The sequence below is a fragment of the Lepidochelys kempii genome, chromosome 5, assembly GCF_965140265.1.
Source record: "Lepidochelys kempii isolate rLepKem1 chromosome 5, rLepKem1.hap2, whole genome shotgun sequence".
In the NCBI taxonomy this organism is placed as follows: Eukaryota; Metazoa; Chordata; order Testudines; family Cheloniidae; genus Lepidochelys; species Lepidochelys kempii.
This window is the reverse complement of record NC_133260.1, coordinates 63,736,697-63,753,346: the sequence shown is the minus strand read 5'-3', so window position 1 is coordinate 63,753,346 and position 16,650 is coordinate 63,736,697. Positions and strand designations below refer to the sequence as shown.

Here is a 16,650-nt window from a genome sequence, read left to right as displayed (position 1 = left end):
CTGAGGGGAGCTCCCCTGTGGTTCCTTCTCCTCTATTTAAAATGGTGGTGGAGAGTTCCCTTCTTTTCCCTTCCAGGAGTGACAACAGGGGGCCCCTCTCTTTCCCTCCTCCCTCTCCCATCACTGAAGAAGCATGGGGTATGGCAGTACTTACCCTGGTTACTGGAATGTATCTAGTTGGATGGCTGAGATGGGCACTTATCTCTAGCCATATGCTGACGCTTCTGCTCTGATGGTAATGGCCGGGCCTCCCAAAGTGTGTGGCTTTTGTGTTAACTCACTGAGATTCACAACTCTTATAGCTATAGTTTTAGACTGTCTGTAGACACTGCATTGGCTACACTTAAGTTACATTTTCAAGCTTTTATTCGCAGCTATGTTGAGTTAGAAACTTTTTAAAATGAGTGCTGAGACTGTAATGAGTAACATGACTTCAGGAATGATGGTCCCAGACACGGGCCTTATCATGCCTCTTTAGTAATCTTGGCCTGTTTAGCGCAAAGATCACAGCATTAATTTAATTAAACGAAATTGTTGTGAAATGTTTTTGAAAACCTTAGAAAATACATCTGAGTTACCTTCTCAGCAAGTCTTCTCCAACCTCTTTAGTTTTCAGAAATAAAAATATGTGTCTTTCTGATTTCTTTCCTCTAGATATGCCATTCCATGTCACACTAAGGCAGCTCATTTTGATATAGATTGGGGCAAAGAGGATGACTCCAATCTTTTAATAGGCATCTATGAATATGGGTATGGTAGTTGGGAAATGATAAAAATGGATCCTGACCTCAGCTTGACACACAAGGTATGTCCTGTCATCCAGCTGGTGAGCATATTTTAAATTCATTTTGCTTAGTTGGTAAGGAAGAGCCATTGAAACTGTTTATTTTATGGTAATTTGAAATCTCACAAAAAGTATACGTCAACTCTGCTTTATTGGAACCCTTCTTGTGGTTGACTGGTAGATGTCATGGCCATCTTTACCCCATTGTGCCATGTCCTGGTACAATGTTTATCTTTCTTTTTCAGTCCATTAGCACTCTCCTCTCCTATTACCTCTCATCCCCTCTCTTTTTTGGCTATTTGCATTCATTTTTACTCTTGTTTTTTGCTCCCTATCCCTGTTTGCTCACCTGACTCATTTCCCCCACTCACTAGAAGCAAGTATGCTATTTGAGGTGGAAGTTCCATCCATTGATGTCCATGTGGTGCAGGAGCCTAGCTTCTCCTAGCTGAATTATGTGTTACGAGAGCAGAAACGCAAAACCAGGGCTGGTAACTCTTGTGTCATTGAATTGCTTTTGAGGCTCTCGAATTAGTGTACTGTGACAAAGCTCCTCCTCTATCTTGGTGGGTCTTTCGCTTATTGGCGGATTTGCTCGCCTCAGAGATTCACAGCTGCCCTCGGTTTGGCCGTTTTTGTGAACCCACAGTCCAGGTGAACTCCTCCTGTGTCTGATCAGGAGTTGGGAGGTTTGGGTGGAACCCGGGCCTGCTCTCTACTCCGGGTTCCAGCCCAGGGCCCTGTGGAATGCCCTGTCTGGAGTGCCTCCTGGAACAGCTGTGTGACAGCTACAACTCCGTGGGCTACTTCCCCATGGCCTCCTCCCAACACCTTCCTTATCCTCACCATAGGACCTTCCTCCTGGTGTCTGATAATGCTTGTACTCCTCAGTCCTCCAGCAGTACACCTTCTCACTCTCAGCTCCTAGTGCCTCTTGCTCCCAACTCCTCAGACACAACACCACAAACTGAAGTGAGCGCCTTTTTAAACCCAGGTGCCCTGATTAGCCTGCCTGTCTTATTTGATTCTGGCAGCTTCTTGATTGGCTGCAGGTGTTCTAATCAGCCTGTCTGCCTTAATTGTTTCCAGAAAGTTCCTGATTGTTCTGGAACCTTCCCCTGTTACCTTACCCAGGGAAAAGGGACCTGCTTAACCTCGGGCTAATATATCTGCCTTCTATCAGTCTCCTGTAGCCATCTGGCCTGACCCTGTCACAGTACATAGTGGGAAGGAGCAAAAAGTTGAGGGTGGGTTTCAAGATGTTTTCCACTCCTTCAGGCACACTAGCACATTTACAGTGTAGCGTCAGAGTGGATCCAGAATCATGCGGCTTTTTGCCACCTCCAGTGCTCTTCTCCTCTGTATTTCTGCTATTCCAGCCTGCTGCAGCTTTTCCACTCTGGCATCTTCCAAATTGGAAATACTGTTATTCATACTTGATGTTTTTTATTCTCCTCTCAGATTCTACCAGATGATCCAGATAAGAAACCCCAGGCCAAGCAGTTGCAGACCCGAGCAGACTACCTCATTAAATTACTCAATAAAGATCTTGCAAGGAAGGAAGCACAAAGACTTTCTGGTGCGGTAAGTGAAATTTCAGATCTTTAACAATATGATAAAGTAGTAATCTGCTTGTTAGCAGATCCTCACCCTTGCTCTCGCCAGTTGTTCGTCACACTGATGACCATTTAATCAGAGTGTGTCTGGCTAGCTCAAATAATGATTTATAAAATCAGATTACGTAGGGTTTTTGTCTTTAGTTTGTATGTGCTCTTTATTGTCAGGCTGGATCCCTTTCCTATTTCTGGTCTAACGAGGTAACTTGTATATCTCAATACCATTTAATAAAATCAACTTCTATCTAATATAGAAATAAATCTTTCTGAATGGCTCATGGCAATGAGGCATTTCAGTTGACAGAACTAAGATGATGTTTTTGTATTCAGGGAAACTCAAAGAGGAGGAAGACAAGAGCTAAGAAGAATAAAGTGGTAAAACTTGCAAAAGTTAAAGAGGAGATAAAAAGTGATTCTTCTCCACTGCTCTCAGAAAAATCTGATGAAGAGGAAGAGGAGGATAACAAGGTGGGTATTTTTGAAATGTTGTCTGTTAGTTCATTTTGTTCCATCTCACTTAAATATTGCTTTTACACAAAATAGTTAGAATGGCATTCTCCTAGCAAAGCATGTTTAACCTTTGAGTTGTTCATATTTTCTGTGATAACTCTTGTTAATCTTATGTTAGTTAAACATTATGGAGGAGGATTAATCCCTTTTAGTTTAATAATAAATAGGGTCCTACCAAATTCACGTCCATGATAAACGCATTATGGACCATGAAATCTGGTCTCCCCTTGTGAAATCTGGTCTTTTGTATGCTTTTACCCTAAACTATACAGATTTCACAGGGGAGACCAGCGTTTCTCAAATTGGGGGTCCTGACCCAAAAGTGAGTTTCAGGTGGGTTGCAGTATTGCCACCATTACTTCTGCGCTGCCTTCAGAGCTGGGTGGCCAGAGAGCAGCAGCTGATGGCCGGGCGTCCAGTTCTGAAGGCAGCGCCCTGCCAACAGCAGTGCAGAAGGAAGGGTGGCAATACCTTACCAAGCCACTCTTACTTCTGCGCTGCTGTATTCAGAGCTGGGTGGTCAGAGAGCGGCAGCTGCTGACTGAGGGCCCAGCTCTGCAGGCAGTAGTGGAGAAGTAAGGGTGGCAATGCCATACCAGGCCATCCTTACTTCTGCGCTGCTGCTGGTAGCAGCTCTGCCTTCAGAGCTAGGCTCCTGGCCAGAAGCCGCCGCTCTCCAGCTGCCCAGCTCTGAGGGCAGCGCTGCCACCAGCAGCACAGAAGTAAGGGTAGCAGTACCGCAGCCCTCCCTACAATAACTTTGTAGTCCCTGCCCCCCCCCCTTTTCCTTTTCGGGTCAGGGCCCCTACAATTACAACACTGTGAAATACCAGATTTAAATAGCTGAAATCATGAAATTTACAATTTTTAAAACCCTATGACTATGAAACTGACCGTGAATTTGGTAGGGCCCTAATTATAAAGAAAACTGCAGCTATGGCAGTATTCTAAGTTCTTACATAATAAAGTGTGGGATTCTGAATTCTTACATAATAGTGTGATTATAGTCTGGAAAATGACATTGTGATTTCATAGGTTTCCCACCCATGACTTCAAATTTGCTAGAAATACTAATCCAGCATTGGAGCTATAGATAAAGCTGTACTGCTTTGTGCCTAGGGCATCGTTACTAGCTGTACTGATTCTTCAGGTGGAACTTTTTTTTAACAAAAAGAAAAGGAGTACTTGTGGCACCTTAGAGACTAACCAATTTATTTGAGCATGAGCTTTCGTGAGCTACAGCTCACTTCATCAGATGCATGCTGTGGTTTCCACGAAGTGAAGTGAAGTGAGCTGTAGCTCACGAAAGCTCATGCTCAAATAAATTGGTTAGTCTCTAAGGTGCCACAAGTACTCCTTTTCTTTTTGCGAATACAGACTAACACGGCTGTTACTCTGAAACCTTTTTTTTAACAGTTATTTGTCGGTGCCTGAACCAAATCCTCAAAGACAGCCAGTTTTAGCACTTGAATCATTTTCAGTCAAATGTTCAAATGATATTGAGTAATGCTTTCTCCATTTATTGGTTGGAAAAAGCAAGGCACAGCAAGATTAAGTAACTTCTCTCACACATACCTTCCCTACCTCCAGGCTTCCTTGCTACCATTTGTTTTTAATGTATCATGAAAAGCAATAAAAAAAGATAAAATGTATTTAAGGTCTAAGGCCTTTTTGCACATGTTTAAAGATGTGATTTTTAAACCAATATTGAGATAAACTGGTGCATTTATGGGATAAACTGGTGCAAGTCATTTTGGTTTGAGTCAGGCTTATTTTCGTTTAACTTCAGTAGATTAGGAATTGTTTTAAACTAAACTAAAATAAGCCACCTTTAAACTGAAATAAGAGCATCCACGTCGGGTTTCTATAAATTAAACTAAACTGGTTTTAAAAAAAGAATTTGTTAAACCAGTACAACTCTCTTGTGTAGATCAGGAATACATACAAATACAACAACAAAAACGGAACCGGATGTAAATCATCTTGGTTTTCTTTACTATAAGGATCAATACTTAATTTTAGTTAAGAATTCCTGTATGTATTCCCTTTTGATTATAAACAACCACTAAGACCATGTGTAAAGCTTGTTTTTCTCCTCCTCCAATCAGCCTTGATATTTTAGACTACAGTCATGCTATTGCGTAGCCTCAGAAGCTTAACCTGCTAAATTATTTTCTGGGAGGAGCAATGGAATCCTAAAGCTAAATAATGAATCTTCAGTCCACTCCCCAGATAAGCTTCTTCACCTCCATTCCAAGCAAAGGATCCACGAGACTGCCCAACTGACTTTTCTATTTCCTTCTCAATAAAACTTTTAGAATGTGATACCCTTGTGTTCCCATAAAGTTGGCATTGACCAATTCAACGTTCTCTGGCACATGCCTATTAAACTTCAGAATTGTAATTGGTTTTTACATTATCACTGTGTGATTTAGCTGCACTTTATAGATATTAAATCACACTTAGAGGAAGAATGGTATTATTTTTAATCTGACTACTGTAAAATTTTTAAAGCTAGGAATTGAGTTTTCAATGTGATGCCTATACTTAAATATTGCAGGATGAGATCGCTTCAGTGAAACATCCAAATAAAAAAATAAAAGCAGAAAAAGAAAATGATGAAAAATCTGAACCAGATATTGGTATAAAGAAGGAGGTAGAAGAAAAGAGAGAAATAAAAGAAAAGGAAAATAAGAGGGAACTGAAAAGGGAGAAAAAAGAAAAAGAGGATAAGAAAGAATTAAAGGAAAAAGATATGAAAGAAAAGAGAGAAAGCAAAGTAAAGGAGTCCACACAGAAAGAAAAAGAAGCAAAGGAAGAGAAGGTAATTAGACTTCAGTATATTATAAAATACAATTTTTTTAAAAAAAAGGCACAGGTTGATTTTGAGGTAGAAAGGCATTTCAGATCACTGTAGTGCTCTGTTATTGTTACTGCCACCTAGTTTCGCTGGCTGAAAGTGCAAGTGGGATAAGAAACTTTCACACTCCTTTTCCCCCTCTCTTTCCACATCCCTAGGCAAAAAAACGAAAGAAAAAATTAAATATATGTGAATGGTAAATATGTGTAGTAAGATAGTGTAATTGTAGACCTAAACTGCAATTCCCTTTTCAGATCTATTTTAATATTTTATTTATAGATAAATGAAGTCAAATCTGACAACAAAGACAAAACCAAGAAAGCTACATCAGCAGATACTCCAGTCCATATTACTGCAATTAGTGACCCAGTTCCTATATCTGAAGAATCTGAAGAACTGGATCAGAAGACATTCAGTGTAGTAAGTTCCTTATTGCTATCTTAATGCTGATTTTTAACACAGAAAGTATGACGTTCTGAATTAAAATTGCTTCCATGTGCTCAGTTAATGTCAATGTGCCTAGCCATTGTGGCACTTGATCCATTGTCAGTGAGGTCTCAGAATAGCGCACCAAAAGTGTGGGCGAGATATATATAAAAGGTTCAGTTCTGTCTTCATGCAGACAAACATTACAAAATTTATGCACAAGCCCAATAGCTTCTTTTTCAGATGTGTGCTTGCACTTCTGAGTTACATATTGAATATGCACTCTCCTTTTTAGTGAGGTCCTATGAAAACATTATGACAATGATCACCCAGTGATATCATGGTGCCTAAATAATGCTCTGATCTCTTCACAGGTCATTTGATATGCATATGCCCAACAACATATAACATTTAAAAATGTGAAATCCTGAGATCTGTGTGCTTCACAGACAAGATAGGTTAGAATTAGTTTGGATTGTTGTAGGTCTGTGTGAGGATCCTTGTTGTTGGTCTGTGAGAGGAATGTACGAATGTAATATTTCATCTTTTGTTTCGTCTTGTCTTGATCATTGAGGTTGTGCCTATGCTGAGGGAGCTGTGGCCTGCAATCTATAAGATGGGCCTGTCTGTGTTCAAGAGGGATGCATATACTGGGGCCATTGTTTGGCCATAAAACATGCATACTGAGACACAATATGCCATGTTCATTCAAACCAGCAGTCAGGTTCATGCTCAAGAAGCATTTCTTAACACTGACTATCATGCTGACTGTCACTCGGTTTCTCATCTTACCTTAATAGAAAATGTTAATGCGGAAGGTTGTGACAGATTACCTTAGGCAACATGGAGTTCTCAGACTGCCTAGACTCCCTCAATTGAATTTTCCGTCTGGGTGTAGCACAACATGTCAGATACAGAGATGATTTACATCTTTTTTTTTTTTGCTCTCACTGTATATATTGTACCTGTGCAGACTTTGATTGACTAACATCCATACCCAATTTACTAACCAATTTTACATTCCTGTTGAATTGGGCCCACTGAATCTAAAGGAATCCAGATTGGTTTAACTCAAAGTTGAGAACCATAAGAGAGATAGGTAACAAGAAAATCAACTCCCCCCTTGGGTCTTTTTTTCCTCAAGACTAAACATGCCCAGTTTTTTCAATCTTTTCTGACAGGTAAGTTTTTCTAAACCTTCTGTCATTTTTGTTGCTCTCCTTAATTTGGTCATATCTTTCTTAGCACAGGTGTTCTGGACACCACACTAAGTGGTGTGGGGTAATTACCGCTTGTGTCTTAAATATGATCCTTCTATTAATACACACCAGAATATTAGCTTTTTTCATGTAGTTGGCTCATACTCAATTTGTGATCAATTATAATCCCCCAGATCCTTTTCAACAGTGCTACCACCTTGACAGTTATTTCCCACTGTGTATTTATGCATTTGTTTGTTTTTTTTTCCTTGTACATTGAATCCAGGAGATTCCACTTAATAGCAACCTGGATATTAACAACTTCCAGTTAATAGCAACATGTTGCCAGGAACCAATCCCTTCTCACTGCCTTTAATATTATGGGGCTTCAGATGTTTGCATCAGCACACAGCTTATTAACAGGTTAACAACATTTTTTGGAAGAGAGGCATCAGCTGTAGCCCCACAAAGCTGCCTTTGACCAGTGCTCAGCATGTCTCAGTGCTTCTTTTTGGGACTGCAGCCCCACAAACCTACTTGTGCATGGGGACCTGCATGAGGTCAAGGCTGTGGGCTCGGAGGGGAGGCTGTGGGCAGGGCACTAATGTGGAGAGGGCTGTAGCTTGGATGTCAGACCACTCCCTGACTCTCCTGGCTCTGCCTTGTCGGTGACTGCATGCAGGGAAGAAATCACTCGGAAATGGTGAGCCCCAGTCACTGGAGAGTGTAGGGAAAGGTGGTGTACAGCTCTGTGATCCCTCAGCACCCCCCGTTTCATATAGAAAGCCCCGGAATCTGGGCTTCAGTCCCTTCTTCCCACTGGCTGCCCTGGCCACAAGAAGATTTGTAGCTAGGGAAGCAACATCCCAGCACTTCCTTCTCCAGCTGCAGCCTTGTAAACCTGCCTTCTGCTTATTGGCAACTGCCAGATAATGGCAACTTTTTGCTGGCCACAGAGAGGTTGCTGATAAGCGAAATCTACTGTACTTCACGCTTCTCTTTATTGAATTTCATCTTGTTGATTTCAGACCATTTCTCCAATTTGTCAAGGTCGTTTTGAATTCTAATCTTGTCCTCCAAAGTACATGTAATTCTTCCTAGCCTGATGTCATCCACAAATATTATAAGCATACCCTCAACTCTGTTATCTAAATTATTAATGAAAATATTAGTAATACGAGCCCAGGACTGATCTTTGTGGGGCCCCACTAAATACATCCTCCCAGATGGACAGTGAACCATTGATAACTACTCTTTGAGTACAGTCTTTCAATCAGAATTTAATAGCAATTTCATGTAGACCACATTGCCCTAGTTATCTTATGGGAATATCATATGGGAATATGTCAAAAACCTTATAAAAACAAGATTTATCATGTATGAGCTTCCCCTCCATTCACTAGGCCAGTAACCCTGTCAAAAAAGGGACTTATTGTGGTTCAGCACAATGTTGTTCTTGACAAATCTATGCTGGCTATTGCTTATTATCCTGTTATTCTCTCAGTGCTTACAAATGGCTGAATAAAGAGTATTTGTTGAATGCTCTGGCCGTGTGAGTTTTTTAAAAAATATACTCTTCCCCATATTCATCATAATAAGAAAACAATAAGAGAGTGGTCCAGGTGCTTTTAGTGCTCAAGACACTGAACAGGTTGATGAAAGAGACAAAGTTGTGATGGAAATCATAGCACTTTTGCTGCAGTCTCTCCAGAAGACCTTCTAATATCAGTGAACCAGGCAGGAGCTTATCTACAAAGTCCAATCAGGCCCTGCTTTTGACAATTTCTCCTATTCACCTACTGAAAGCATCACTTCCACTATAAGATATTACAGTTCAGTCTGTCCTCTTCTACCCCCTTCTCTCTTTTCACTTAGAGAATCAAGATAGGTACAAGCAGAGCCTAATAGCCCCTTTTTTCCACTGGTTCATGAAGAAATGGGTGTTTGGGAGGGCTGGATATGAGACAAGGAGAGCCAGCCTCTTCCACTCTTCCCCATGCAAGGAAAACTTGAACTGAGTTTCATCTGTCTGTCCATACCAGCATCTCCTTGGTAGTCTTGGCTTCATTCAGAGGAATCAATCCACTGGCAAGATTGTCTGAGAGAGAGCTGCAGAGATTTTTCTGAAGGGTAGGGAACCCACTCCCAAACAAGAGAAGGAAAGGAATGCAGATTCTCTCCCCAGTGGAATGTCACTTGGCCTCTAGGCTCCAATTGTTTTAGGATTCATGTATTCTAAATTTATTGAATACTGTCATTTATGGTTGACACTGAATTTGTATACAAGTTTCTTGAAAGTAACACAGGTCTTGTATTGTGTATTTGTGCTGAAAGGTCAGAAAAAAAAAAAAAAGACATTAGAATTATAATACCTAGAGTCATCGTATCTGTTTCTAATATCCTATTTCTAAGAAAATCTTACCATGTAAATTAGTATTTTCTTAAATCTTAAATACAATCTAATGTTTTCATATAGGAGCTAATATCGCAGCGGGTTAAATTATTACTTTTCCAAAGGAAACCTGTAGTGTAAAAGAATTTTAGGAGCTGTGAGCCAGAGGCTTGATGATTCATTTGGCTTAGAGTAGCACTGTCTTTGCCTGTGTAAATATCACAGTAGTAAGGTGGGTCATGTTGTAGAATTTAGCTTTTTTCCCCCCACTCCTTCCTGACTTATATTCCTTTTTCCACTTTACAGTGCAAAGAAAGAATGAGGCCTGTCAAAGCAGCGCTGAAACAGCTGGATAGACCAGAAAAAGGTCTTTCGGAAAGGGAACAGCTGGAGCATACTAGACAGTGTCTGATCAAAATTGGGGATCACATCACTGAATGTCTAAAAGAGTACACAAATCCGGAACAAATTAAGCAGTGGAGGAAGTAAGTAATCCTACATTTTTCATGAATGAAAGTGAAAAATCGATCACTGTTTCTATTAACTAAAGCAGTGGTTCCCAAACTGGGGTTTGCAGAATGTTACAGGGGGTTCACCAGAAAAATTTCACTAATGGCGGCCAGAGGACCCCGGGCATTGGAGGTAGCAGGTGGGACCCAGTTGCAGGGCAGTCAATGGGGTCCAGCAGTGGGAGCCCCACGGAGTGCAGAGGAAATTTAAACTTAAATCCCTGGAAATATTCTTTTTTAGGAGGGGGTTCATGAGATTTCACAATTTAGTGAAAGGGGTTCGCAGGCTGTTAAAGTTTGGGAACCACTGAACTAGAGTGATTTCTGTCAGTTTCGAACTCTCAGTTCTGGAGAAGACATTGTACTTGTGAAGTTTGCTGATGTTGTGCTGAAAACAAACCACAAAGCATTCATTGATGTTCTCATAGGGTTTCAAAACACATCTTCAGTGCTTAGTTTACTACTTCTTCAGTACACTTAAACTTTGCTCTTTCCTGGCAAATGATTTATTATTACTACTTTGGCCTAAGAGCTTTATTTAAGTATATACAATAGCTGTGTTTAATTACACTTGTATAATTGGTCATACATGGAATCTCTGAGAACTGTAGGGAATAATTGTCTTTAGCATGCTGTTTGTCCAATCGGATATTGGTGTAGTTTGTCTCTCAGTGCCCTATGTATGGCGAAAAAGAAGCCAGAGTTTGCACAGCCACTGTGTGAGTAAATATAATGGCCTCTCCACAACCCAAGAACTTGGGCTGCACCTCATTACTTCCTTCCAAATAGTGTTAGGTAGTTCCGAGTAGTTCCAGGCTTATCCTTGCCACTTCCACCCTCTCTTTCAAATTTCTCTTTCAACCGTGAAAATCAAAGTGGCACTTCAAGCGTCCACATTCTATACTGCAATCCTGGCTTTTAAAGTTAAATTGGGGACAGCACCAGGGAAATTTCTCTTTCCCACTCTCTCTTGAATCAATAGGGGCCTGAAATTTCAAGGACTTTGTTCCCCACCTGGGACCTCCCACCAATTGTTCCCTCTCCCAGTCTGGACAAACTTCCAGAAAATGAATTAGGATTCATTTCCACTAGTATCTTTGTGATTACTCATTTGTGAAAATTCATCTGGTTTCAAGGCAATAGATGATACATGACCAACCCTTGGAATCATATGGATGCATCCTATCTGCCTCTGCTATTTTCAGGAAATTAGGCATGTAGCACAAAAGTCTTGCACTGGGGGGAAAAATCTTGGAAGTTACACCATTGAGTTTCCATTTTAGAGGGGATTTTCAAAAAAGAGGGGGCTTTTTGACCTTGAAGAAGAGATCAACACTCAGAAGTTTGTCCAACACTAACAATTGATCCATCAAAAGATATTACCTCACCCATGTTGTTTCTCTTAAGAGAATTGAGTACTCAACTCCTATTGTAAAGGCAGGTCCATCCTACCCTTCATTAGCAGAGTTTTCACTGATGTCAGTTACATCTTCATGGTCATATCTGCATTATAAATTAATTATTATAAACATTACACAGCAGTAAAGAAAAAGAGAGGAATTAATAATACATGTGTAGCTTTAAGTACATTAGTGCTTTATATCTTCCGAGAATTATGCAAAATTATTTCTTGTATTGCTAGATATGCTACCTTCTCATGTGATGGGAGCTGATTCACCACTGCAGTACAACTCCATTGACTTCAATGTAGTTACACCAGTGTGGCACTGAAATATCACAATGGTGAATCAGGCCCATTGTATACAAAGTAGCATAAAGGAAAACCAGTGCACGCAGGAAGGCTAACCTGTCTTTTTTTTTTTTAATTTTCCTTTCTCTAGAAATTTGTGGATTTTTGTGTCAAAGTTTACAGAATTTGATGCCAGAAAGCTGCACAAACTATATAAACACGCAATCAAAAAACGCCAGGAATCTCAGGTAATATATTGTTTTATATTTAGAGACGTTCTGAAAAGATTTTTTTAAAAGTATTAAAACTTAAGGATAAAGTGTTAATGGACTCTGAATTTACCTTGTACAAATGAAAATGTCTGATTTAGAGGATATATTTTTGTGTCTTAATAATGTCACCTTTTTGATCAGATGGAATGTTTTAGCACTTACTATTTGTAATTTTGAGATTTAGCAACGCCATGTTTAGCAATGTTGTATTTATTTCTTTTAGCAACACAATGATCAGAACATCAGCAGCAATGTGAACACACATGTGATTAGAAATCCAGGTAAGATGTTCTGCGTGGTGGTGTGTTGAAATGTTTTTGAGTAGGGTATTTGAAATGAAATAAACTTCAATAACTCTGAAACCTTCTAAAACTCCTCCTAGCACTAAGTGAACTTGTCCCTACAGAGGGATAGATTTACTTAGTGAGCCCCAGCATACATACTTTTGTTGATGAAACTAAGTCAAGCACAAATCCAACTGCAGCTAGTGTTTTTAACAATAATTTGCTATTTGGCAATCCTTTTTAGTAGAACATGTTTGAAAATACACTTTTGTGTTTAATTATGTTAAGAGAGAGAAACACTTGATGACTAGTTTCAGCGGGGTTTTTTTCTTTGTTTTGTTTTCTTGCTGCTGTTGTAATCACTATCATGGATTCTAAGGTCTTCATTTAAAGCAGGGACCAGCAGTCTATGGTGTAGGATGCAATATGTGCCTTTTGTCATTGACAGTGACATTATCCTCCCACTCTCATGAGCTTGCATCCACAATACAATATTTGACTCTTGTGTTTCCTCTTTCTTATATACATCCAATCAGGAAGCCATGGTACTACTTCCTCTGAATTACACTAAAATGCCATTGTTTCATTAGTTGCACAACTAAAACTTTTGTCCATGCCTTGGACATTTCTCACCTTGAATACTATAACTTTCTCTGCTCCCCCTACTACTGTTCAACATTCCGCTGGTAAAGGCAACATTACCCACACTGACCTCTCATTGAAACACTTTTTTGGGTTCCTGTGCTTTAATTAATCAAATTGAACTTTTCATCAATTCATTCTAAATCCTACATAATCTCTATACCTCTAAATTCCACCCTGCGTTTCTACCCTTGTTTCTGCCTATTCACCCCCCACTTCTCTCAGTTCACACATTTTTGCTCCCATTGTCAGCTTCTGTTAGAAATCATTGTATTTCTCTCACACAGTTAAATCTAAGAAGTTGAAGTGTTGTCCTGTACAATAATCCTTTCATACTTTTCAACTAGAAGTTTTGTAGTTTATGAAATTACCAGAAATGCATATTCGTCATAGCTATCTATTTTATTAAGCAGATGTGGAAAGACTGAAAGAGAATACAAACCATGATGACAGTAGCAGGGACAGTTATTCCTCTGACAGACATTTGTCACAATACCACGATCATCACAAAGACAGACATCAGGGAGATGCTTACAAAAAAAGCGACTCTAGGAAAAGGCCCTATTCTGCCTTCAGCAATGGAAAAGATCACAGGGATTGGGATCACTACAAACAGGACAGCAGGTGAGTTTTATTGTTAATCCATAGAAATCTGGGGGAGGGATGTTTTGTTTTGTTGTTGGTGGTATTGTTTCTGGGGATTTTTTTAATTGTATTTCAGTTAAGTAGGTGGTTCATACCAAAAACAAGTTGCCAGTTTGTTAGGTCATTGTAGATACTTATCCAACATGTTTTCACATACAAAGATTTCAGAAACTTAGTGAAACTCAAATTCAGTTGATTAGAATACTGTGCTATAATTAAAATGTGCTTTCTTCCACACTTACCCAATAATGTAATGCCTCTCCTGAGTTCATCTACAGGACCATCTACCCTCTGTGCATTTAAATCCCTCTTGAAGACTGTGTGTGTGTGTGTGTGTGTGTGTGTGTGTGTGTGAGTGAGAGAGAGAGACTGACCTTATTTTGCCAAGATGCAGCATTTTGAAACTAGTTATTTCAGGATCAAACCAGTAAACTGGATACCTCCATCCCCCTGTGCATCTACATATACAAATCCTTTCCCTCTGTACTACTTCCCCATACCTCTCTGTCTTAGATTGTGAGCTCCTTTCTTCAAAGACTTTGTCGTCTTTTCTTTTGGACAAATACCTAGCACATTATGTTCTACTATAAACTTATCATAAATAGCAATAAAGGTAAGATTTGAGGTCAGTTCAAGGAATAGAAAGTTCTGATAAGTGAATATTCTGACCCTAAAAAAAAAGCAGAAGATGACAACATAAGACAGGAAGTAATAGGTAATCAAAATGAAGGAAATTGTGTTGGATGGGAGGAAAAAATTGATATTCTGATATCGTAAGAGGTAGACGTATTTCAGTAACACTGGACAAATAAGCCGTCAGTGATGATGGGGCATGAGAGCATGGAACGAAACATGGTTACCAGGCTCTTTGGAATCTCTTAATTTTATAACACTTTCATTTTTTCTAATTGAATTTGACAAAGTATATATCTCATCTGTGTTTTTTATATCCATGCTCCCTTTGACAAACACAAGAATAGCCAAGTTTCTGAGCACCAAAGCTTCATTTTTGTGTATAGTGCAGAATTTAAAAGAATGTGCTCTTAAAGTAATTCTGCTAGGTTGCCACCATTTTAACCTTTGGTTTTATTACTGTTACCAAAATAACAATTTATCTTATCTTTCAGATACTACAGTGATAGTAAACATAGAAAGCTGGATGACCACAGGAGTAGAGATCACAGGTCAAGCCTGGAAGGAAATTTAAAAGACAGTCGGTCTCATTCAGATCACCGTTCCCATTCAGACCACCGGATACACTCAGATCACCGATCCAGTTCAGACTACAGCCATCATAAATCTTCCAGGGACTATAGATACCACTCAGACTGGCAGATGGACCATAGAGCTTCCAGTAGTGGTCCAAGGTCACCACTAGATCAGAGGTCTCCTTATGGCTCAAGGTCTCCCTTAGGACACAGATCTCCCTTTGAACACTCAGCAGATCACAAAAGTACACCTGAACATACATGGAGTAGCCGGAAAACATAACAAAGACTAACATTTTCTGGACCTTCTTTTAGCCATATACAGTAAACTAACACAGTAATTGCCTTACATGACTTGAAAGACATGGACTGGATATTCTATCAGTAGCAGTATTGTTACTTCTTTCCAGGATGCAAGGTCTATTATCCCAACAGAAGAAAAAAATATTTTTGTATTTAAAGTTTATGCTGCACTGTGCTGCAAATGTTGTGGCACTTTTTTTAAGAAATGGAAGATGTTTACTTTTACAGGGACCTCAACACTGCCCCATTCAGACTGGATCTTACTATATACTCTTCATGTCAAAGTGCTTTTAGGCTGAATACAGTTTAAATTATGTTTGTAAATGAACTCTTACACACTGACCTGTGATCGTGTATCAGGAAAGAATGAGGCGTTTGGGTTTTATTTTGTTTTATTTTTCTTAGTAAAGAACTCTCAAAGACCTTGTTCACTTTCCAAAGCTACTTGTTTACATTGTACACTGCGACCACCTTGCCGCTTTTCATCACAAGCTTGAATATTTAAATTCTGTACCGAGAACTGTAAAATAGCCAGGATTTCTCCTGTTTGTGATCAATTGTAATGCCTTTTTACAAAAAAGAGCTGTAAATTATTGTAAATTAATTAAATGAGCTTTTTCCCCCTCTCAGGCTTTTTTTGACTGTTCCTTTCCCCACCAACTCAGGCCTTCTTGTCACAAGTGTGGAACAAAATCAGTGTATTACGTTTTTGAATAAAATATCTTCATGGAATCACTGTTCAGAATGTAAAACTGGGGAAAGGAAACACTTTATTCCATTTAGTGCTCCTGTTTTTTGTTTTGTTTTTTTGATACTGTGTGCGATACGTGTTTTGTTTTTTCTATTAAAATGTCTGTGTTGTGATTGTTGTAATGAAATGGTGAGAAATATACAACTAAATTAGGCTCTGAAAAAAAATTTAGGTGATTTGTTTTAAAAGGAGAGTTCAACACATGAACCCTTCAGAATCCATATCAGCCAAAATTTATTGTAAATCATTTTGTTTTCCCTCTTCAGTATAGGCAATAATGTCAAATGTGCTATGCAGCCAGTTAATATTTTAGAAGATTTGAGTGACTTTATTAATAGAAATTGTTACAATGCACACTGCTTGTAAATAGATAACTTCTATCTGACAAATTAAATTTAACTAAAGGATATATGGGCTCTTGTAGTTTTCTGATGCTGTTTTCCGATGGTGTTGCCTTCCTTATAAGTTAATTATTAAAATGTTCTACCCTTAAATGTATACTAATTTTAGTGATTATATCAAATTTAAGAATATTGTAGCAAAATCATACTTTAAAAAT

The 16,650-nt window shown here is 39.2% G+C and overlaps 1 protein-coding gene across 6 annotated transcripts in view; it reads left to right on the top strand.

Moving 5' to 3' along the window:
- CHD1 (chromodomain helicase DNA binding protein 1) overlaps positions 1-15,964 on the top strand; it is an 89,586-nt gene extending 73,622 nt beyond the window's left edge. For 5 of the 6 annotated variants that reach the window (XM_073344588.1, XM_073344585.1, XM_073344589.1 and 2 more), the window contains 10 exons: positions 655-805; positions 2,246-2,368; positions 2,731-2,868; positions 5,471-5,734; positions 6,050-6,190; positions 10,094-10,272; positions 12,138-12,234; positions 12,482-12,539; positions 13,598-13,808; positions 14,957-15,964. In XM_073344588.1, the coding sequence (XP_073200689.1) occupies positions 655-805; positions 2,246-2,368; positions 2,731-2,868; positions 5,471-5,734; positions 6,050-6,190; positions 10,094-10,272; positions 12,138-12,234; positions 12,482-12,539; positions 13,598-13,808; positions 14,957-15,320 (1,726 nt within the window). In that variant the 3' untranslated portion in view covers positions 15,321-15,964. The remainder of the gene's footprint in view (positions 1-654; positions 806-2,245; positions 2,369-2,730; positions 2,869-5,470; positions 5,735-6,049; positions 6,191-10,093; positions 10,273-12,137; positions 12,235-12,481; positions 12,540-13,597; positions 13,809-14,956) is intronic. The other variant, XM_073344590.1, reaches the window with a different exon arrangement.
- The last annotated feature ends 686 nt before the right edge of the window (positions 15,965-16,650 follow it).